General features: G+C 40.5%; 1 protein-coding gene across 7 annotated transcripts in view; it reads right to left on the bottom strand.

Annotated features, from left to right (window-relative positions):
• Positions 1 to 21,904, bottom strand: part of scara5 (scavenger receptor class A, member 5 (putative)) — a 53,017-nt gene extending 31,113 nt beyond the window's left edge. For 2 of the 7 annotated variants that reach the window (XM_056763615.1, XM_056763621.1), the window contains exons 1-6: positions 21,842 to 21,904; positions 20,635 to 20,825; positions 17,661 to 17,781; positions 6,933 to 7,556; positions 3,432 to 3,553; positions 2,936 to 3,073 (exon numbers count right to left, since the gene is read on the bottom strand). In XM_056763615.1, coding sequence (XP_056619593.1) covers positions 2,936 to 3,073; positions 3,432 to 3,543 — 250 coding nt within the window. In that variant the 5' untranslated portion in view covers positions 3,544 to 3,553; positions 6,933 to 7,556; positions 17,661 to 17,781; positions 20,635 to 20,825; positions 21,842 to 21,904. The other 5 variants (XM_056763616.1, XM_056763617.1, XM_056763619.1 and 2 more) reach the window with 5 other exon arrangements.
• Between the last annotated feature and the right edge of the window lie 2,918 nt (positions 21,905 to 24,822).

Here is a 24,822-nt window from a genome sequence, read left to right as displayed (position 1 = left end):
TTTGAAAGTAAGCTGTCTGCCAAGTTGTAAGTTCGAAGGTGAATAAATAACAAAGTTATTTGCTTATAAAAATGAGAGTCGACTCTGAATCACACAAACGAGCAGTGGATGCATATCTACGTCACTATACATAAACGTGTTGCTGAGACTGCCGGGAAAACTTATGTCTCCTCCCCCAAACACTGTCGCTTGTTCGTGATGTGTGTGTATCATGTCTAGTGTCTGTGTTCTACGGTGTGAAATGAAGGAGTTTTTTAATAAGGTTTAGTACGTTTAAATGTTTATTCTTTAATACAGTTTTGATGAACATGATATGTGTGTGTTTTAATGAGAATGTTTAGGCAGAAAACTCTGAGGAGTTAAGGGCTGATTGGAATGTGTTTGCTATAGGATGTGTGTGTGTGTGTGTAGCCTTGTGTACAAAGATTGGGGGAAGCAGATAATGCAGATTGGTACCTCTAGGAATGTGAGTGCAGACAATAATTTAAAGGGTCAAAGACCAAAGTTGGAACAAAGAAGTGCATGCACACACATATTATTATCTGAGTACTTAGCTATGCAGAATTTGGGTGTTGTGGGGTGTCATATGATGTTTGCAGACAAAGGAGAACGAAGCTGATTGAATCAAGAGAGGGAGGCACCGCCTGAAGAAAGAAGATACACCCTCACATACACACTATAAATATGTTGTTAGAATGACACACTGGGTTGATTCTATTTGTAAGACACTGTGTCGAGACAACCCAGCCCGCGCTGTTTCTGATCAATAAACTTCAACATTTGTTAGAGTTATTTGAGCTGCCTTTCTCTTCAATTTTTGACCACGAAGGACAGAAAAGTCCATCAGAAACTAAGCCCTTCTTATTTCAGCTACCAAAGGAAGAACGTCTGAGGGAAAAATGGTTACGATTCATTTTTCAAAGAATACCGAAGGAGTATAACACAAGGGTTTAACTGTGTGCGCGTCATTTCACAGATGATTGCTTTGATAATCTTGGCGCGTTCAGTGCAGGATATGTGAAACGATTATCCTTGTGAGAGGGGCAATACCAACTCTATTTGGACCTTTTAGCTCCACCGAGTCCCAACCTGTAAGTGTGACTTTTGATATTTGTCTGAACTTCAAGAAATATTTTCGTACCTTATGTCTGTGTTTAGCTAATGCATATAACGCTAACATTAGCATGTAGCGTTATTTCTGGGGTGTTACAGTTTGTTTATCTTACTACTTACTCTGCTGATTTAATTGTTCAATCCATGAATTCTCAAAGTATTTGTTTCAAGAACAAAGTCGAGTATTATCTGTATTGTAATAACATCTGAAGATACGAACAAGGTACACTGTATGGCGTGTCAACTAGTCCATGTATAATACTGTTACAAGAGAATTGTAAATGTTCTTTTTCTTACTGGGATCTGCAGAAGGATGAATTCATTCTCCAAATACTTTAAACGTTTATGAACTTAATTGAATGTTTTATGAAATTATTTTGTTAAACGATAGAAAATATTTTTCATAAAAAATTGATTCATAGTAATTTGTAAACAACCTGTTGCACTTCCTGGCAGCAAATATATTCATCCTCGCTTTGCAGTTTGACGCATTTGCCGCACGTGCACCTATATAGATATATTTGGGTGAACGTCGACTTTTTTAAATGCTCTATGTACCATGACAACGCACAATTAGACGAAATAATAGTATTACTAACGTATTTTAAGAAAAATAATAATTTACTTCATTGATAAGCAAAACACAACATGAATGTTGTCACACTGAGAGTTTTTATGACAAGAGTTGTCACCTGCCACTGACTATCATCCTGCTCCAGTCGTGGTGGAGTTTGTGGAGGATTAGCGTCTTCTTCCTCGTCAGACTCGGGCTCAAACTGGTACGGTAAAATCGCCGCCATCTCTATCTACACATATATATAAAGAGATCCAAACACATGTAAACCTTAATCCTGTAATGATGGTAGGCGTTCACTTTGCGACAAATGATGAACGCGTTTGACCAATCACAACAGACTAAACCATCTGACCAATCACATGACACGAGGTTACCGGGTAGGAGGGGCCTAGACGGGCGAATCGCGGAACGAATCATTTGAGAGTCACTCAAGAATAAGGGTACGAATAACTGCATATAATTACGAAATTAAAGTGTTTTTACACATTGTATGTAGATAAACTTGTTGTTGGACACTCGATTACCCAAAGTAGGGCCTAAAAGAACATATGTTACCTAGACTTTAAGAGTGTAAACTGAAGCTCAACTTGTACATATACAGAATGCTCATCAAATCTATAATGGAGAAAGACTGTAGTCATAAACAATCTGAACCAGCTCCTCTCTGGGTACTACTTTATATGTATATACATCAAGGTCATATCATCAATACATGCAGTAGTGACTACACACAGAAAACGTGATAAGATTTGGATTGTATTCTCTCTGTAATATATAGCTGTAATAACCTTGGTATGTTTATTTACTACAGTATATAGACAGATGAGAACAGTCCTGATTTTGCAAGGTTTTTTTTATTTCACCGCCCCTACTATACCTCTTGGAGTTTTGGTTCTTTTGCACAATTTCTTGTTCAAAGTTTTCTGTTGTAACAGTGTGTTATAAATAATCAGATTGTTCTACTGAAATGTTGCAGGAACTCCACTGTACATTTTCCTGCAATAAAATGTTTGATGTATCATGTAATTTATTTAGAAACTACCTTGTCCCAAAATCTCATTGAAAATAAAATGCACAAATAGCTAATTTCTAATCTTTCTGATGGCATTTTTATAAGAAAAAGGATCCAGGCAATCGGATTAAAAGTGAAATAGAGGGTTCTAATGAAACCTTGATACCAATAAAATGCTTGGTCCATACAACCAAAAAGAATTAGCAAAGGAAGAGAGAAGTACATATGCCTACCTGCTATGAAGAGCCCAAATATAGTGAGCAGTAGAAGAATGTAAAGGGACACAATGGCATATTTGATTGCAGTGAAGGAACCCAACTGACCACAGCAACTATCCGCCTTTCTTCTACATGAATGTTGTGCTGAACCTGCTGTAGAAGACAAACAGACTTCAAATCCTTTCATCTAAACACCCAATACTGGTGATCATAATACCATTTTGAAAAACAGGTTATTTGTAATTCACAAACACACAATTCTATCAAGAGAATGTGATTAATGTGGAGAGAGTTTGAGAAGATTAAAATACACTCATATTGTACTGATAAAATGTTGAAAATCATTTGGTAGGTATACCTGTAACTGCAGGATTATTAGATTGCTTTTGTGTTCTAAACCAATCATATTGGCTTTGATAATATTCATTAAGGTGTTAATTTGTCAATTTATCAGTTGTGGAAAAGATATAAAAATGTTATGAATGGAATAAAGAAAACGAGGGACATTTACCTTCATCACAGAGGTTGAGTTTAGACAGGTTCATCCCCTCATATCCCTCCTCATATAACGAGCTGTTATCCTCATTGGTATTGGTGGTCAGGTACATTGCCTTATTCTCCATTCACAACCAACTAGAAAGAAAAACTGATTTTTACATAATGAAGCCATTTTTCCATTTATGTGCACCATGGTTTGTAAGGATAGAACAATATTTGGCCGAGATGTAAACCATTAAAAACTCTGGAATCAAAGGGTCCAAGAACAGGTTGGAAAAATGGTCTTTAAAGCTGTCCATCAGAGGCACTGTAGAAGGCTGTTGCTAAGAAGAAACCGGTTTGTTTTAACTCTCTATATGGGCTCACCACTGCAATGACATTGTGGAGAGCAGATGAAACTGAAAGAAGAAAGCCTTTCAGGCTTGAGCGGGTAATTCACAAAGAGCGGCAGCAGCGAGTGATGTTTGTAGAGGTATTTCTTGCCATTTTTGTTAGCGATTTAGCAGCATCCCCTCACTAGAAAAAGTTTTGATATTTTTACGGTAGGGAATTTACAAAGTATCTTCAAGGAACATGATCTTTAGTTTTTTATCTTAATGATTTTTGTCCTAAAAGAAAAACAGAGTGTTCATTCACACCGAGTACAAATAGGACGTCTTGTCAGCAGAGACAATGTTTTGTTGGCTTTGGCCACAAATATTCCTGTGCTACCTAAGACCCAGTCATACCCTAACCTTGGGCTATGTAAGGTGGTTTGCAGTTATAAATTAGGGTATTTTATAACGTCTTAGAGCGCGGCTCAACCAATCAGAATCAAACACCAGACCTGACAGTTTTCTCATTTTCATTAGCTTCGTGTCTTGTATTATATGGATATTGGGCTCATCTAAATCAGGATCAAACATTTCTATAAAAGATCACAGTGTGGTTAATTATAATTATCTCCTTTTCTGTTTCTGATAAACTGCTGAATTAAGATGATTATTCTACAAAACATATTGTACATATTGTTGTAAACATCAACCTGACAAAATATTTACCACTGTCTGTTTATTCTTCTGTCCAGTCTGTGCAGTGTTTCTATGTAAAGAGAAACATTAAGGATCCACTTCGTCTTAAATGGTAATTATAGGCACAGTCCACTTCTTAAAAGACAAACAAAGTCCTGTTTAAAAATGTTATTAAAAAGCACTCTATCTAGACCCTCTGATTACACAAGCGCACACTGACAGTTTGGCACAAAGACTGGACAGAATTGTGAGCTCATGTGTCTGCTATGCAACTCACATAACTGTAAATCTAACAAAGAGAAAAAAAATATGCTTCTCACGTTCTGTTCCCACATCTGACATACAGCCGCAGGAAAAATTAAGAGATCACTCCTAATTTTCATTTCAAATCAGCATTTCAGATGTATTGTGGTCATTTCAGTCTAGTGTTTGTTGAATTTTAACAACATCAAACCTTAGGATCAACGTAGAGTCAGGCAACATCAAATGTGAAAGTCTGACAGCATGACGAAACACATGAAAACTGTCATCAAAATCCAGATTATCACAAAAAAAATATTTGTGAACTTTTTCTAAATTCATGTAGAAATATGACAGTTGTATTGCTTAAAGGGGAATCTGAACTTGTTTTCTTTGCATCACTTGAGGTGTGAAAAATACTGAGCCCCTTTTCTGTTATTTTCACCTGTTTATCCAGGTCGCATTTTCTGCAAAAAAATGCAAATAGAAACTATATTTTATTTAGAATTTAGGAGAAATATTGTTAGTAGTTCACCGAATGAAACAAAACATACCTATACAGTAAATATGACATTTTAAAAACAGGAAAATGGTCTCTTAACACCGTGTCTGCACCGGATGTGACGCAACAAAAGATATTAGAAACGCATTAGAACCCATTATCATTTTTATTTTGGCGTGACGTTACAAACCCACCAAGAACGAGCAGGTTGTCATGCGTCATGTCATGTTTGGTATAGACACAGTGTTACAATTAAACACCTAGGCGTTAAATTATACAGCAACCTGTCTTTAAAAATCACGTCACACAAACAGCCATCTTCCACCTCAGAAATGTTGCCAATTACAAAATATTCTATGTGTTGTTGCCGCAGAAAAGCTTTTTTCATGCAGTTGTGACCTCAAGACTTGATTATTTTAATGCTCTACTTATTGGTTGTCATGTATCATCAATAAACAAACTACAGTTAGTTCAGAATGCAGCTGCCAGAGTTCTTACAAGATCACATAACCCCAGTTTTATCATCTCTTCACTTCACTCTTTCCATTAAGTAACGTATTGACTTTAAAATTATTTGAATGACTTGAAAGCTGTGTTAAGTAGGTAGCGGCTAAACTGTTTAAGGCTTTATATCACACTACCACCTGTCACGCTCTCCAGGATCTCAAAACTCCAGACTAATAACACCTAGAATAACTAAATCCACCATAGGGGGTCGAGCTTTCTCATACGTAGCACCTTCATGATACAATTCGAGGGTCAGACACACTTTCCCAAAGTGGTTTCATTTTGGGTTGGTTGGGGCTGTGTGGGTCTGGTTTGGTCTTGTTTTGTGGTCGATGTCGAACACAGAGGAATAAAGTTACATTATGCATTTACTATTTTCTCTGGTTGTTCCTCTTTTGTATGGTGTTGACCTGCATGGATTCGGCGGGTGGGGCTTCCTTGGTCACGGCTGGTGGGTTCTTCCTGTCCTTCCTGGAGGTTTGCTCGGTGGCTTTTGGTCGGAGTCACTGAGTGCAGCTGTGACACGTCAGAGGAGAGCTGGCTCTCCCGGCTGAGCTTGGCATCTCCAGAGTTTTTTTCTCCATTTATTTATCATTGTAATTAAGGTTGCTCGCCACAGCAGGGTAGTGTTGGCCTGCTCACCGGGACACTGCATTTATTAGATATAATTAATTAGAATGATCTTGCTTGGTCTATAAACACGGTGCACTGTGTCGTGTTTTACCTTTCTGTGTTTTTCTTATTTGCTCCAATAAAGCTGCTTTGGAACAATGCACATTGTGAAAAGCGCTCAATTCAATAAATTGAAAATACGTCAAAATAGGAAATACACTTTATATCCAGCACTTTCAAACAGTTTGAGGTACATCCTTCAAACATCCCAAGGTTGTGACAACACGCTTTAAAGGGCTGTCATCTGAATACAATTTTAATGACACCATGTACTAAATTTAGCATTATTGCCTTGAAAGCTCTTAAAGCATTTTTACGCAAAATAAATAACAAATTCATAATCGCAAGTATATCGTATGTTTGTATCCATGATAAAATCCATATTCAAACTTTAAACGAAACATCAAGGCAATGATGCCAAACCACGAGATTCCGTTTTCATAACCCTTTTCACAACAGGCAAAACAAACAACACCGATGACCAATAAGTACACACCTAATTAGATCAAAACAAACAGTGTATGTGCTTTCATCGCATAATGGCATAATGTAGCAGCATTAAAATAAAGCTGTTTGTCATTACCGGAGACAAGTGATGCTGATCCCGCGGCTTCTTTAAATCCACGCGCTGCACTGGAACGACTACTCCGCGTTTAATACTGATGCATATGGACGCAAGAGTTACATGACGTTTTACGTGTAAAGAAAATGTGTGTTTTCCGCTCAAGTATCGTCTGCAGCGCACAAAAAAGTGTCCGATTTCACGCAACTCCCACATGTGGGAAAACACACAGCAGAGTTTTAAGGGTTGCCAGATTGGCTGAGAACATCACTCTAAACCCCCACATTGTCATCAATTATAAAGGACTTTACCAAGCCAAATGTAGCTTGTAACTTTGAAAGAACATTCGACTATACTATTTGAAATAACATACAGGGATGTAATTAAATATTTTTTGCAATCCCTTATGAACAAATTGCGTCACTATGTTCAATTACAAGACCAATGAAGCCTTGAAAACCGAATTGCACATTTCAATAAAACCTTTCTACAATGTAATTTTACTGCCATCTGGTGGTCAAAGATGGCAGTAGCGTGTGTTAAGCAACGGCGGCAGGAGTGCAGGTCATGAGTCTCCGTGTCAGGCAGACGAGCTTGTGTGCTGTGGTGTTATTCTTGAGGCAGTTCTTCTCGTGGGCTTCTAACCTAAAACAATGAAATGAACATATGTCTAAATATTGTTTGCCATTAAAGCATCTAGAAACTGTTAAAGGTAAGTTAAAAACTGTGTTAAATCGGAAAAGTATGCTTCCACGTGTTCCACCTTTCAATTTGTACACTTATCTTTTATTTGTTCACTTAACTGTTCCCTCAAACGTTGAAGTGTGTTAATGTGGACAGTTGTTACATTATTTATATGTGCAATCTCTACGCTGATACTGTAACTTCTAACTTCTTTCCGCTTTACACACACGTATCTCAGAAACCGATTGGAAATAATATTCTCACCATACGAAAGAACACCCTGACCCTAACCATATTTTAATGTACTTGAAAGAATGTAAACTTCTTATGTCCCCTTATCTAAACAATATTATACGGTTGAAGAGTCTAGTCGACGGAACACACAGAGTTTCAGGCCTGGAGACAAAGTTTGACACAGACACCAGGTGCTTGTTCAATCAGAGTCCAAAGTTTATTATTTAAGGACTAATACTTATAAGCTTGCATCAGGAGGCGTCCTATAAAACCACCAAAACATTGGAAAATCACCAGACTTTCTGTTTAGTCTTTCCTCCTGAACAATCAGATATGATCACGTATTTAATATTACAATAACAAAACAATTGTCCCTAGGGTTCATTAGGAACCTTGAGATGGAGAACAACAGATACTTATATCAACATAAGACAGCATAAGATATGATACAACTTTCACCGAGGTTAAACAACAGGAAAGTAAGGCACATCTTATGTGAATAGAAGCTAATATTAATAGGAATGAATATGAATGAATACATATGATATATGAACTTTGTATTAAACACAGATGCAATATTTGTAGAGTACAGGACGAAATCCAGATTCTCACAATGGCCACTTTCAGACCAACGGTTTTACAACCAGTCCTGTGTCCCTTTAAAGAACAAGGTGTTAATACAAAATCTTTAATAAAAGGATAGTTGCATTCGCGTATTTTTGTGTGGTTTTCCTTCTTGAATATTCAGAGTCATTTGTACTATTAGAGACATTTGTTTTGGCATCGCAGTTACCATCATCATTTAAAATCATGTCTGTTGTAAACTGTTCATTTCTCTCTAATTTTAGTTCTTAATTTAGGATTATACAAATGATTATTATACTTATTAGGATTAGAATAATCGTTGTTCCACGCAGTCCACCTGAACGGGTGCCATGGCCTGTTAGGTTCTATCATTTAAGAATATCTGGGCCAAACACAATAAGGGCTTCTGTAAGTGTGCACGCAGTATAGGAATTGATATTTAAGAATTCCATGGGAAATTTGCACTTAGGATAACAATTTTTCCCTTTTTCCTTTTTAGAATAGAATTTGGCCCTCAATGCACCTCAGGGGAAGCTACAGAGTCAGCACTGTTGGTTCAATGGGCCTTCTATCTTCTTGCTTTGGGTGGCCCCCACCTCACGAAAGGTAGTTCTTTCCTCAGCTTAGTCAGTGCTTTCTCCACCCTGAGGTGTAGTAAGGTGAATCCCCTGTTGAGATTCTATGTTAAATTGGAGCTTGCCTGCTCTCCTGAAGAACACAACTTCAGTCTGGAAGCGTGTATCCACTGTGGCTGGTAGTCCGTCAGAACTCCTGTCCGTGTTACGGCAATCACAGTTGCTGGTCCGTGGTACTTTGGTTATCCAACCTTTGTTGGCTTCAGATTCCTCACAAAGACTTTTTGTCCTGGAACAAAGTTATGAGTAGACTTTTCCGAGGGAAGAGCAAGGCACAAAGAAACATCAGCACATATAGAATTTAACTTTTCGACTAGGGAAGTCACGTAGTTCTCCTGGTCCACCTTCAGATCACCTAAAGAAGAAATACCAGAACCGGCCTTTGACCCATGGGGTAGGGAAAGGTCTACCCATTAAGTCTACCCATTAGTACCTTGAACGGTGATAATTTTGTCGTGGAAGATGGGGTCACTCTTATTTCTGCCAAGACTGCAGGCAATAAATCAACCCACTTTCTACCTGTATCGAGTACAGCTTTTGTTAGTCGTGTTTTCAGTGTTCGATTCACGACTGCTGCACTTTACGGATGGTACGGGATATTAAAATGCCAATCAATAGACAACGCTTTTGATAAGAGCTGTGTTACTTTTGAAGTGAACCCCGTCGCTTCAGGCCACTTTGAGAATTGATCAATGATTACCAAAAGATATTTCAGATTACCTATCGGCGGCATGTGCGTAAAATCAATTTGTAGATGTTGAAAAGGAGCTTCCGGATGTGTCAATGCATTGTGCTTAGCTGATTTGTGCGCATTTACCTGAGCACATGTTAAGCCTGCATCCAAAACAAGCTTTGCTGTTTTATGAACATCGGCTATATTATACAATTGATTAATTGCTTGAACTACTTTTGCACAACTGGTGTGAGATAACCCATGGTAATGTCTAATTAGGATAGGGTTAGGGTTAGTTCCCTAGTTCCGGTAGTGCTATTCTACCCGGTTCATCTATCATCTCCCCCGAAGCGTGACCCTTGACCTTTACTATGGCCACTTCGAGCGGAAGCTGAACTGCTTCAGTTAACTTTCCTATCAGATTTGTATGTGCTATTTGTAGAAAGTATTCCCCCTAAAACATGGACTCTCCCGATCACCCCTATCCTTTGAACTGAAATGGACTGTACCAAAGTTTGTGCCGCGGTTTTCAGGTAACGGAGCGGGAAGAAAGTGAACGGTAGTACAGAGTTCAGCTGTGCTCTGTAAAGCTTAGATAAGAAATAGGTGGATCTAATTTTCAAAGTGTACATTGTTTGCATATGTGTGCGTGCATCATAATGTAAGTACCCGAATTATGCATACCTTTATCTGTTTGGTTGTTTGCATGTAATTGTTGCATTCGGTGCTATCATATTCATATGTTTACTTTAATACCGTTACGTGATTGCGCCATTGACTGTCAAATATTAGGTAGTTAACATTCATGTTAAGTGTGTATGTATAAATATGTGTATATTTAAGTATGTCTTTTCTTGGCACAACCACTCGGCAGTAGTATAGCGTAATAGCATAAGTGTTCAGAGCTATTGGCTAAATTAGCACCTGCGCACGTGGAGAAGCAGCCGCTTGCACGTGGGCAGTGCATGTATATAAGCGTTCAGAGTTGTTGCTTGTTTGTTAATCTATAGTATTTATAGTAGTTTAAAGTATTTACTAGTTGATTTGTTTGTGATATTTTTCTATATTTCATGTTTGTTTTATATTTATATGTTACAGAACCACACACAAGGTTTATGCATCAACAAACAAGATTTGGAAATCACTGGATTGAGACATTGTTGTCCTTACAAGCAACTTTTAGCCTTCAGCCTACCCGAACTAGCAATATAAACGAAGAAATTCTTCATGGTCCTTCGAGCCGGATGCTGATTTGCTAAAGAGATGTCTCAACCAGAGAAAGAACCACCTGTTGTGCGTCCACAATGACGTGTTCAGCCCCCAGCTCATCTGGCTGATTACGAACTTGGTGCGACAGTGGCGCATCGACAGCTACTCCCTACCCTCCAACAAAGCAGACCGCGGTCCCCAAGCACTGAAGGGCCTACTAGATCGACTTCTCCTGTCAGTCAAGATTCGGAGCAAGATTCATGAGCAATGGCTTTTAAGAGATGAATGGCAGAATACATCTAAGAGACGAGAACAGCAAATAGAGCTTGAATCTATGCTGCAGGAGGTGCAACAAGAAAATGCAGAATTGTGCCGACAAACCAGTCAGCTCCCAGAGATCATCTCAACCCTACAGAAGATGAGGCAACAGAACGCCATGCTGCATTATGATCTACAAAGGCTTAAAGGAGGACGGGGAGATCGATCTAAACCTGCAGTCACAACTAGGTGGCTCTCAGAAACCAGTACTCCAGTGGTGAACACTGAAGTTCTCGCAATTTACCGTCCCACGCCAGCTCCCCGGGTTAGAGTGCCACCACCTACTGCCATGAGAGAACTGCGACCACCAGAGAACCGAGCAATTCAGGAGAATGGACATTCCTTCCTTCACTTACGAGACGGTAACGCCACAAGCACGTCACAGCAACTCACTGCAGTCCAAGTACCCTCCATTCTCCCACGGCCTCCCATCTCAGCAGATTGAGGCCTCAGTACACAAGCAGATACCGCTGGATCAACGACAAGCGTACTACCCGCCTTTACTCGCTCAGGAGAAAACCTACAGAGGGCCTGCTCCAAGTATTCCCTTCCTAACGTCCCCTGATCCTAGAGAATTCTCAAGACTGAGGATAGCTTTAGAGAACATCCTGCCTGAGGATGCTACAGAGCATTTCAAATTCCAGATCCTTACTGACCACCTAAGGCTTGAGGAAGCACTTCTTGTGTCTGACTCGTACAGTAACTCAAGGCTTCCATTCACATACACCATGAGAGCACTCATCAAAATGTACGGGCAACCCCACCAGTTGGCTTTACAACGTATTGCGGATCTGATGGATGGACCTGGCATTTGTAGTGGAGATGTAAAGGCATTCCGTCTTTTTGGGCTCCATGTACGCTCCTTGGTCAGTATGCTGGAACAGTTAGGCCAGAAAGGAATGACTGAGCTGGAGTGTGGGTCACATGTTTCCAGACTTGTAAGCAAATTACCATATGACCTCCGATCTAGTTTTAAGAGGTACATACACCCTCTTGGTGTTACCATCCCTACATTGCTGGACTTTGCAGAATGGCTTGAATATGAGCTCCAGGTCCAGGGAGACCACACTGAGTACACCCCTCAGAGCAAACAAGTGTCGTCAGACCAGAGAAAGGAAATGAGGAGAGATTTCAAACAAACTCGAAAACCCACTGCCGTCTTCCTGGGAACCGAGAAATCAAAGGCCACTTCAGTATTGCCAGCTTATCAACAGAAACCAGCAGCCGCTAAAGGAGAGCGGGTAAATGCTTACTGTCCATACTGTGACAGCAACAGACATTTCTTGAACAACTGTGAGAACTTTAAGCCACTCACCAAAGAACAGAAGGTCAACTGGATTAAAAGCCAAAACAGATGATGGCGCTGTGGACGTGGACATCAGGCAGCCAACTGCACCCTGAAAGCTCTATGTCAAACCTGTAACAGAAAGCACCTGGTAGCACTGCATGAGGTGAACGATCAAAGCAGAGCAATGGAAGAATCTGTTACAGCCAGTGCGGTACTATATGTTGATCGTCCCACCTGCGACAATAAGATTCTGTTGAAAGTGACCAAAGCTCTACTCAGAAATGGAAACAAAGCTTTGGAGGCATATGCTGTCCTTGATGACGGGTCAGAGCGGACCATCATTCTTAGCGATGCGGTTCAGAAGTTGAAACTAAAAGGACAACCAGAGGAATTGGCACTACGCACGGTCAGGCAAGAGACGCAGACCATTCACGGGGCGGCCGTGACCTTCACAGTGTCTTCAATGGATAACCCTCGTAAGGTGTTCAAGATAGGGAGTGCATTCACAGCTAACAGCCTGGGTTTATCAGAACATACACACCCAGTTCAGGTACTCCAAAGAAGGTACAAGCACCTTGCGGGCTTGCCACTTCAGAACTTTCACAAAGTTAAACCGATGACTCTTATTGGCTCGGACTGCCCTCACCTCATAACGCCCATCGAACCCGTCCGACTAGGCCCACCTGGGGGCCCAGCTGCTGTGAGAACTTGTCTGGGATGGACACTACAAGGTCCAGCACAGGATATAACCACTAGACTTTCCCCTCAGCAGTGCTTATTCACCAGTCTGCGAACCATTGACAGCCTGTATGTTGATGTGAAGAAACTATGGAAAATAGACATCCTCCCATATCAGAGTGAGAAAGTGCTGACAAGGTCACGACAATACCAGGAGTCCATCCAGCTTCTCCAAGAGAAAACGGTGAAAGTGGAAGTTGACGGAATTCTGCGCTATGCAACCCCTCTACTCTGGGCGAAGGATATGCCACGCCTTCACGCACCAAAAGAATCTGTGCTGCCACAGTTAAGGGGTATTGAAAATCGTCTTGAAAGAAAACCTGAGCAAGCAGCATCATACCAGGAAGAGATGAACAGGCTACAAGAAGCTGGCTACATCACAAAACTCACCCTTGAACAAGAGAAAGAATCAGAAGAAACCTGGTACATACCACATCATATGGTAGAGCATAACGGTAAAAACAGGGTCGTGTTTAACTGCTCATTCACATACAAAGGCCACAACTTGAATGAGTTCTTGCTACCTGGTCCAACACTCAGCCCCTCTCTCCTGGCAGTTCTACTACCCTTCAGAGAACATTCCATTGCAGTTAGCAGTGATATTCGTGGTATGTTCCATCAGGTGCGCCTTCTGCCTGAAGACAAACCTCTGCTGCGATTCTTATGGCGAGACTTACAGAAGGATAAACCACCAGAGATATTCGAATGGCAGGTGCTTCCCTTTGGAACCACATGTAGCCCCTGCTGTGCTACATTTGCTCTACAGAAACATATTCAGGAAAACACTGAGTCCATGGACGCACCTTTCTCCGTGGAAAAAGCATTCTATGTTGACAACTGCTTTCAAAGTTTTACCTCAAGCGAAATGGCAAGAGACAATGTCAACAGACTCCGTAGCCTCTTAAGCTCTGGAGGCTTCGACCTAAGACAATGGGCGAGCAATGATCCATCTGTCATCAGTCACTTGCCAACCGAGGCCAAGTCTCAAAGCAACATCCAATGGCTCAGCGAAGGTAATCAAAGCGCTCAGGAGTCAACTCTCGGTTTACACTGGCACTGCCTATCTGACACCCTCTCCTATAAACCACGCTACACAGACAATACACTGCCGACTATGCGAAGCATATATCATGTCCTAGCCAGGTAGTATGACCCCATTGGCTACATTGTGCCATTCACAACTCGTGCTAAAGTGATCGTCCAGTGGTTATGGGACAAGAAAAGAGAATGGGATGACCCTCGATTACCTGAGGAACTGTTAAGCTCATGGAAAGCCTGGGAAAGCGAGCTAGAACACCTAAAGTGCATCAGCTGGCCAAGATGTTACACAAGCAAAGAGCTGGATCACTCCACCAATCTAAGGCAAGTACATGTTTTCTGCGATGCTTCTGAACAAGCCTACGGTTCAGTAGCATATTTGCGAACTGAAAATCCAGAGGGTAGAGTGGAAGTAGCTTTCATAACTGCCAGATCCCGGGTAGCTCCTAAAAAGCAGCAAAGCATCCCTCGCTTGGAGTTATGTGCTGCACTGACCGGTGCACAGCTTGCAAAGGTTTTGAGGACAGAGCTCACGTTACCCATCTATAGCATCACTCTGTGGTCCGACTCCACGACTGTGCTCAATTGGCTACTGTCTCAGTCATGTAGATTCAAGGTGTTTGTGGGTACCAGAGTGGCTGAAATACAGGAGCTCACAGAGACTGATACCTGGAGATATGTGCCATCACAGGACAACCCGGCTGACGACATCACAAGGGGAAAATGCATCCTTGACATAAGAGGCGAAAGCAGATGGCACAACGGACCAGAATTTCTCAGCCAAACTTCAGATAGGTGGCCAGAGATGCTGTCACTAGCAACCACTGACCACGACAATGAGACGAGAAAGTCAGCCTTTTGTGGTTTAACAGCCTCCTCTCCGCCCACCCAAGACCCGCTGCAGTACACAAACTTTGCAGATCTGCTGAAAGCCTACATTCAGCATGATAACACACCAACAGCAGAAGACTACAAAGAAGCCGCGTTGGCAGCCCTGCACCAAGTCCAAACCGACTGCTTTGCAGAGGAACTACTGTCCTTAAGAACCAATAAACCCCTACCAAAACACAGCAGATTGCTTGGTTTAGCACCCGAATTCGACACCATTTTGAAACTCATTCGAGTTGGTGGCCGCCTTCGTCAATGCAGTGAGCTAGAGGAAGATGCTATACATCCTATTGTATTTGACCCGCATCACCCCGTTACCAGGCTGATAATCAAAGATTATGATCACCAGTTGCATCACCCAGGGACAGAAAGGGTGTTTGCTGAGCTTCGGAGAAAGTACTGGGTGCTACGGGGACGGGCAGCGGTCAAAAGTCACCAACGACAATGCACAGAGTGTCAACGGTGGCGAGGACAACCACACCCACCCAGAATGGCGGACCTTCCCCCCGCCAGGCTTAGAATCCATCAACCAGTCTTCCACTCAACAGGCGTTGACTGTTTTGGACCCTACACCATAAAGGTGGGACGTAGGAACGAAAAGAGATGGGGAATCATCTTTAAATGCATGACCACACGTGCAGCCCACATTGACATACTTACCAGTATGGACACGGATTCCTTCTTAATGGCTCTACAAAGATTCATTTCCAGACGTGGCAAACCATTTGAACTCCTGGCAGACCAGGGTAGCAATTTCAAAGGAGGAGAAAGGGAATTAAGGGAATCCTTTATGGCTCTTCATCCTGAGTTACAAGCCAATCTAGCCAACCAACAGATAAGATTTCTCTTCAATCCACCCAGTGCACCCCATTTCGGTGGATGCTGGGAGAGAGAGATCCGTTCGTTAAAAGCTGCACTTCAAGTTACACTTGGCGCCCAGACGGTCACTGAAGAAGTACTGAGAACAGTCCTTATAGAAATAGAAGGTATTCTCAACTCCAAACCCATCGCTTACACCTCTTCAGACATCGCTGATCCCGACCCAGTTACTCCAAACATCTTGTTGATGGGACGGCGAGATGCCTCATTACCTCAAGTCATGTACCACAATTCCGATCTCTTGAGCCGTAGGAGATGGAAGCATAGTCAACTCTTAGCTGACCACTTCTGGAAGCACTTTATCCGTTACTACTTACCAAACCTTCAGATTAGACAGAAATGGAAAACCGAAGGAATTGATCTGCAGATTGGCGATGCTGTTGTGATTGTAGACCAGCAACTACCACGTGCCTTGTGGCCAGTGGGCAAGGTTGTTAATGTCTTTCCGGGGACTGACAAGAGAATCAGATCAGCAGAGATTCAGGTGAAGGACAAAAGGTACATTCGACCTGTTGCCAAAATTGTATGTCTGCCCCCTCTGTTGGATTAGCTGTAAACCCTTATTCTGCCCTACAAAACCGAATAATGGATCAAATTCACACTGAATTTGGGGGCGGCTGTAGAAAGTATTCCCCCTAAAACATGGACTCTCCCGATCACCCCTATCCTTTGAACTGAAATGGACTGTACCAAAGTTTGTGCCGCGGTTTTCAGGTAACGGAGCGGGAAGAAAGTGAACGGTAGTACAGAGTTCAGCTGTGCTCTGTAAAGCTTAGATAAGAAATAGGTGGATCTAATTTTCAAAGTGTACATTGTTTGCATATGTGTGCGTGCATCATAATGTAAGTACCCGAATTATGCATACCTTTATCTGTTTGGTTGTTTGCATGTAATTGTTGCATTCGGTGCTATCATATTCATATGTTTACTTTAATACCGTTACGTGATTGCGCCATTGACTGTCAAATATTAGGTAGTTAACATTCATGTTAAGTGTGTATGTATAAATATGTGTATATTTAAGTATGTCTTTTCTTGGCACAACCACTCGGTAGTAGTATAGCGTAATAGCATAAGTGTTCAGAGCTATTGGCTAAATTAGCACCTGCGCACGTGGAGAAGCAGCCGCTTGCACGTGGGCAGCGCATGTATATAAGCGTTCAGAGTTGTTGCTTGTTTGTTAATCTATAGTATTTATAGTAGTTTAAAGTATTTACTAGTTGATTTGTTTGTGATATTTTTCTATATTTCATGTTTGTTTTATATTTATATGTTACAGAACCACACACAAGGTTTATGCATCAATAAACAAGATTTGGAAATCACTGGATTGAGACATTGTTGTCCTTACAAGCAACTTTTAGCCATCAGCCTACCCGAACTAGCAATATAAACGAAGAAATTCTTCACTATTGGCTTTCCATCAGCAGTTTTAAAACTTCTCGCTTCCCACATTCTGGCATAATGGTGAAGAACTAAATTGTTACTCTCTTTCCTGTCATTAGCTCACAGGCCCGTATTAATGCTATCAACTCTGCAGTTTGAGCCGAATTGTAATCTAGAGCGAAAGCTTATTTTACCTCTCCTGAATCGGAAACCACAGCATAGCCACAAAGGTAGACACCGTCAGAGGGCTTTGAACAAGACCCATCAACATAAATATGTTCTCCCCCATCTAGGTGCGTATCCAACAGATCGAACCTAGAAGAGTAAGAGGTGGTCAGTTCAAAGATGCAGTCATGTTCAACATTAAAATCTGCCATGTCTACCATACCCAAAATACCCAGCAAAGCAGGATTAATGTTTGCTGTAGTTTGAATGCTAAGTTTTTTCATTGCCAGCAGAGTAGCCACGTAACCTGAGCGTCGTTGCGCTGTCATGTGTTGTGTTTGTATGTTGTGTAAAATTGCTCCTACCTGATGGGATGCATATAATATTAAAGGGTGTGACAGCACAGTTTTCTCAGCCATCTGTACAATCAGAGCAGCTGCAGCCACAGCACGAAGACATGCAACTGGCCTATATGTTGAGCCATGAAGTTGCAACAGGACCCCTAGAGCTGCACCCACTGTCTCCCTAACATGCAAGTGAAAAGGCTTGGTGTAGTCCGGCAGGTCCAATGCTGGTGGGGTTGTGATGGCTGCTTTCGAGGCATTGAAATGTTCATCTGCTTCCGCAGTCCACTCCAATGCTGTGTTTGGCGGAGCTTTGTGATCTATCAGACCCCTCAGGTGCCTATCGTGCTCTTTCGAGGCTTTAAAACCTGTTTCAGCAAGTACATTGCAAACTATCACAGATGCTTTTACACAGTCTTCCTCCGTCTCCCCCGACACGAGGATGTCATCTGCAAACTCAAGAACACAAACTGATGAAGGCAGATCAATCATTTTGGCCAAAGTTCTGTGCACTGCTGCAGAAAAGACAGCGGGTGAGTCTACATAGCCCTGAGCAAGGCGTTTCCACGAATATTGCTGCCCCTTAAATGTAAATATTAACAAAGGCTGAGTATCTGGGTGTACAGGTACAGAGAAAAAGGCTGAACACAAATCAATGACTGTAAAATACTTGTGCGAATGTGGCACTGAATTCATAACAGTCAAAACATCAGGCACAATTGGTGCGAGTGGTATGATTAACTGATTAACTGCTCTTAAATCTTGAGTTAATCTCCAGGTTTTCCCATCAGCTTTCATAACAGGATCAATTGGTGTGTTATATGGTGAATGTGTTTGTTCGAGGACACCCTGCTTGACAAAATTTTCAATCAAATGTTGAATGCCTTGCTCCTTATGTTTAGACAAAGGGTATTGTTTAATGTAGACAGGTTTGTTTGTTTTTAAGTTTAGCCCTATAAGGTTCCATGTCAATGAACCCAGTGTCATCCCTGAACTGAGACCATAACAAAGGGTTAATCATGGTGTCCACTCCTATTGGCATGCTGCCACCAGAGGCATATGAAGCACCCGTGTTCTCATGTCTGCTCTGTGGTGTGTGTGTGCGAAACTTGTGCAACTGTCTGCACTCTCGTTTGTAATGGCCCCTCCTTCGCAATGAAAGCAGATTATTTCTGACTTCTTCCTTTGGCTAGGATGCGGCAATTGCGATTTACAGACGTTTGTTCAATGTTCCTTTTTTCTGGATAGCCTATAAACATGGCATTCTCTAAAGTCATATCATGCAAGTTTGAAATCGTTATTCTGATCAATTGCGCTTGTTTATGATTCATGTTATATAACAGCTAAAAAACAGAGGCATTATGTCGTTATTTAATGGCAATTTAGAATCTTCAATCCATGCTTTCTTAAAACGCACAAACAATTTAGCAGCTGAGTCTCTCTTGCTGCCTGTTTCAAAAGATAAGACCTGTTGACTCCCTAGAAATAAATCAAGAACACTCTTATCTGTGTAAAAAAATATTTCAACATCTGTAAAAGTTTCGCAAACAACGCATGTGGGTTTGCCCCCGTATCGCTGTTTGTGATTTAACGGTCTATCATTTGGCGTGTTTCCAGCTCTTACCCAAACCATTGAATTTTGAGGGTTTGTAGTTACATTAGGTTTATCAATTAGTTTTCCGGTTTCATCTCTTTTGCTTTTATCGACAGTGATGGTGCAGAGGGAGAAGTCTGTTTTTGGCAAGGGGCAGTGTATCCCGGCGGCTTTTCTAATGGCCACCGGTTTTGATTTGCATACCCAACAATTTTTGTTTTTTCCGGACCCTGGTCCCAAAACCTTTTTCATGTCTTTCCATACTGCATAAGCTTTACTCATGTATGGATAATCATATATTGGGTCTCCCCAGCATGCCCTTTGCCAATAACATACACTCATCAGAAAAGGACCCTTCCCTCGGATAGGGAATATACATTTTCGGTTTTATTCCCTCCGACCATCCTGCAAGATTGCTAACATATGGATCTGTATAAAATCCTTGATTATTTCTGTACATACAGGCGTCTGGCATTTCGCCCGGCAGTGGCCACGAAACAGAATTTCCCATTTTACACTTCAAACCCGGCAGTGATAAAACAGTACAGTACAGACAAAACAAAGAAAACTCCTCGTGTTCAATCGACCAACCGTGATATTAAATTCACCGTCTTTTTCCTGATAACAATATTTCAATATATCATGCAGTAACAGTGATATCAATAATATTTTCAATTTTAACTGTAAGAATGTTATCTTTTAGAATAAACATTAAACAGATTTTTTTTGTGAGTAACAAAGCCTCCTCAAAACTAACACTTCGATCCCAAATTACAGTGTGATCAAGACTGCATTAACCATTCATATTCGTTCGTTAATAATTATTTTATTAATTACTGTCGCCAGCCTAGCTGTCACAACAATGGGAAGTCGAATCCCAATAACATGAATTGAAACCTATTCATATTCGATAATAATTATTTTATTAATTACTGTCGCCAGGCTCACTGGTACAACAATGGGAGAATCAACTCCTACTAACATGAATTTAAACACACAAGAATCCTACAGGGTAAGCGTTAGATTTCTGTAAGTCATAAAGAACTGTGTAGAAAAAACACTTACCCCTTTTAATGTAGGTCTGTGACCGATCGTCAGTGCGCCCCACAGGTCTTTGTTCTCTTTGGTTCTAAGAGAGAAGAGTCTCCCCTCAGACGAGTCCCCAACTGAAAGAATGTAAACTTCTTACGTCCATTTGTCTAAACAATATTCTACGGTTGAAGAGTCTAGTCGCCGGAACACACAGAGTTTCAGATCTGGAGACAAAGTTTGACACAGACACAAGTGCTTGTTCAATCAGAGTCCAAAGTTTATTATTTAAGGACTAATACTTATAAGCTTGCATCAGGAGGCGTCATATAAAACCACCAAAAAAGTGGAAAATCACCAGACTTTCTGTTTAGTCTTTCCTCCTGAACAATCAGATATGATTACATATTTAATATTACAATAACAAAACAATTGTCCCTAGAGTTCATTAGGAACCTTGAGATGGAGAACAACAGATACTTATATCAACATAAGACAGCATAAGATATGATACAACTTTCACCGAGGTTAAACAACAGGAAAGTAAGGCACATCTTATGTGAATAGAAGCTAATATTAATAGGAATGAATACGAATGAATACATGTGATATATGAACTTTGTATTAAACACAGATGCAATATTTGTAGAGGACAGGATGAAATCCAGATTCTCACAGTACTACAATGTAATGCAAGTTGTCTCATCACCAATGTTGATTGGTATTATTATGGTATTTTATATTATTGTGTAAAGCGAATCTTTATCACTCTATTTTGTGCGACACACCAACACACACAGACATAGACACACACACACACAAACACACTCTTTTAGCTCACATTTATAAAAATCATACAGAAAGAAACACAAGAGAACAAAAAACTTTCTTCGCAATTTAATGGTATGTGTGGGATCATATTTGACACTAGAGACATTTCAACAAATTAAAAATTCTTAAACGACACAGAAGTTAGATGTATTACGTTGTATTTTTAGAGAATAACATTACAGAGAAATTAATCTCGAACAGCGATTTAAGACGTTTAGTGAAATACATACTTCAATCGTTTTTTATGATTATCTAAATGCGTTGATCTTTCACATCAACAACAACAACAGAAACAACACGAGCTGAATCATCAACACAGCAAAAATGAAACCGTTTTAAAATACACACAATCACAACAAATAAAACGTCATATTATTACATCAAATTCTACATACATTTTAGGTTGTTTTACCTCATTTTCTACAACAGCACTTTCAATCTGGAATAACCGACGGCATTTCCGGGTTAGTCCGCGCTAGGAATTCTGGGAACTGTAGTTAATAATGCTTGTCTACAGTAGTGATTCGATAGACGCTCCACGGTGCTTCGATACCTTAACGAATCTTTTGTTTAATTTGTTGGAATTTTGTTTGGTCCTTGTCACAGAAATACTTTATATATAACACATTTAAAGAAGTTTTTACACAGCAGATTTCCAGATCACCAGATCTTTCATTGGTAGATGACTTATAGAAAATACTTCATCGATGTTAGCCCACAAAAATGTTTTTAGAAAGTTTTTGCTACGATTACCAATTTGTTAAATGTATTTTCATGTTATGTCAAAACAGTTTAATTTGTTTTTATAAAGTAACTTTTATTGGAACAATTGTACCCAAGGTAATAGTTTCAGTTCTTTGTCCACATTTTGTGTTTTTCTTTAATGGCTCTATACACCTGGTGAAAATGTTGTTGATGGCAATTATTTTCTTGTGCTGTATTATGTCCAGTTCATTTTTTCATGGTTTTGTTCCCCTGAAGAATTATGCAGTTTTAACCTCGTGGCTTTTGTAAAATACTAAACCCCACCCTCAAAGGTCAAAAGTTTAAATGTATCGTTTGTAATGTTTAATGTGACTGTGTTTAGATTAACAAACCCTACTGACACTACATCGTGAGTTCGTGTATCTGATGTTTGAGTGTAATTTTGACCGACCTTTATGCTGCAATTTCAGACAAAGAGCAACATAAACACGACTGTGTTAAGAAAAAGGGTGGTTTAAACTAAACATCTGCGAAAACTCACAAACATTATAACAGCTTTAACCCAGAGGCGTTAGTGAGGGAGTTTTACGCTTTTCATCAAACTTATCAAACATCGCGGGTGCTTCTCTTATTACATGCGCTTACCTGTATTACATCCTTTACCAGTGACACACATCTACTTTTCACTTGTTTTCAAATCTGTTTATTTCAATAATGTCCATATTTCTGCTGAATTAAAAGTTTCTATCCACCCGTTGTAGCAAGCAGGTCTGATGACGCACTGAAGTGATTCTAAAAGCTCATTGGCTGAATGGACGCTTCTGATAATGATTGGTTATTGAGAGCAAAACGTGGGCTTTAAAACGTGCTTCATCACTTAAACGTTCGTTTGCCGGGTAAATGTAATTATTGTGATCAGGCAGAAACAATTGAACATGTTTTAATAAAATGTATAAAATATGTAAAGGAAAGAATATAACTTATGAAGGAAGTAAGTAAATTGGGTGTTGTATCATTTAATATGGAAAGTCTATTGAAAATGCATGCAGAACAAGATAAAATATATAGTGTTATTATGAAATATTTTTAAAGCTATAGGAGTAGACAGGAGAATTTAAAGTAATATGTTTAAATAAAAGGTTTTTATTTTCCTCTCATTTATTGTTTATTTAAGTTGTTAATTTCTAGACGCTTATTAGTGCTTCACACTCCAGTCCAGTTGGTGGCGGTAATGCACCGAAAGTTGGTTTGCCAACCGCCATAAAACACCATTAGAACAAGAAGAAACATTTGTTTGCTAGTTTGGTTAGTCGTCGAGAGGAGTGCTAATGTTTGTGGCTCCTTCTGACTTGTGATTGCTTGACACTCGACTCTGTTTCTATAGGTCTGCGGGTGTTTCTAGGACTAGTGAGTGATGTGGATATTCTTACAGGTGAAATGTTTCTACAGGTCTATTGAGTGAGCAGAGATCCTTTTGCAGGTCTGGTGAACAAGTTGGGGTGTAAATACAGTTCTGATGAGAAAGTTGGGATGTATTTACAGGTCCTGTATGTATTTGTGAGGTCTTCATAAGTCTGGTAAGTGAGATTTTCCTACAGGCTTTTTAATTTGAATGTTTCTGTGAGTTGGCAATTTTATGCAGGTCTATGAGTGAGTGGCAATGTTTTTGTGGGTCTTATCAGGGAGTGGGTTTTTGTTTTACTGATCTAGTGAGAAGGGGGGTGTTCTACAGGTCTATTGAGGGAGCTGAGATGTTTTTTACAGGTCTAGTGAGAGTGGGGATGTTTCTACAGGTCAGTTGATCGAGCGGAGATGTTTCTACAGGTCTGGTGAGCGAATGGAGATGTTTCTACAGGTCTGGTGAGCGAGTGGAGATGTTTCTACAGGTCTGGTGAGCGAGTGGAGATGTTTCTGCAGGTTGAGTGAGCGAGCTGAGATGTTTCTACAGGTCTGATGAGGGAGCTGAGATGTTTCTACAGGTCTAGTGAGAGTGGGGATGTTTCTACAGGTCAGTTGATCGAGCGGAGATGTTTCTACAGGTCTGGTGAGCGAATGGAGATGTTTCTCAACTCAACTCAACTTTATTTATATAGCGCTTTTTACAATTTTCATTGTTACAAAGCAGCTGTACATGAGACACATTTAATACAAGTATGAATTCTAAAGCAGCCCCCCCGGCCAGGCAGATAGTGCAAAACAATATGCAAACGGTGGTGAGGAACCCAAAACTCCCATCGAGAAAAAAAACCTCAGGGGAACCCAGGCCCAACCAGGGGATTCCAGTTCCCCTCTGGCTAAAGCTGCTGCCTCTGCACAAGCTCATCAGTGCTTGCACAACAAGGCTTAATAAAAATATAAAAATTAAAGATTATCATTAACAATCTAATAGCATTTGAAATGTTGTAGAAAAAAACAAAGTTGTCGCGTCCTTTATCCAGCTCTATCCTCTTAGCACTTGTCAGGTCACCGCTTCCCATTCTCAGCTCTGCCATCAGGTCTGGGCATGAACTGCATCCTGCGGTAACCTTGGAACAAAGAGACAAGACTGGCTGAGAGTAGAGTACTGTTCTGCACTCTTTGATGCAACAAGTACATCATTTGTTGTTGGATGTGTTCCTGGTTCCGGTTGATCTAAATAATGCAGCCTAAATCCTCTGAGGATTAATATTATGGAGGTGTAGTGTATGC

Source organism: Triplophysa dalaica, chromosome 13 (assembly GCF_015846415.1).
Source record: "Triplophysa dalaica isolate WHDGS20190420 chromosome 13, ASM1584641v1, whole genome shotgun sequence".
Classification (NCBI taxonomy): Eukaryota; Metazoa; Chordata; class Actinopteri; order Cypriniformes; family Nemacheilidae; genus Triplophysa; species Triplophysa dalaica.
This window is presented reverse-complemented; position numbering and strand designations above follow the sequence as displayed.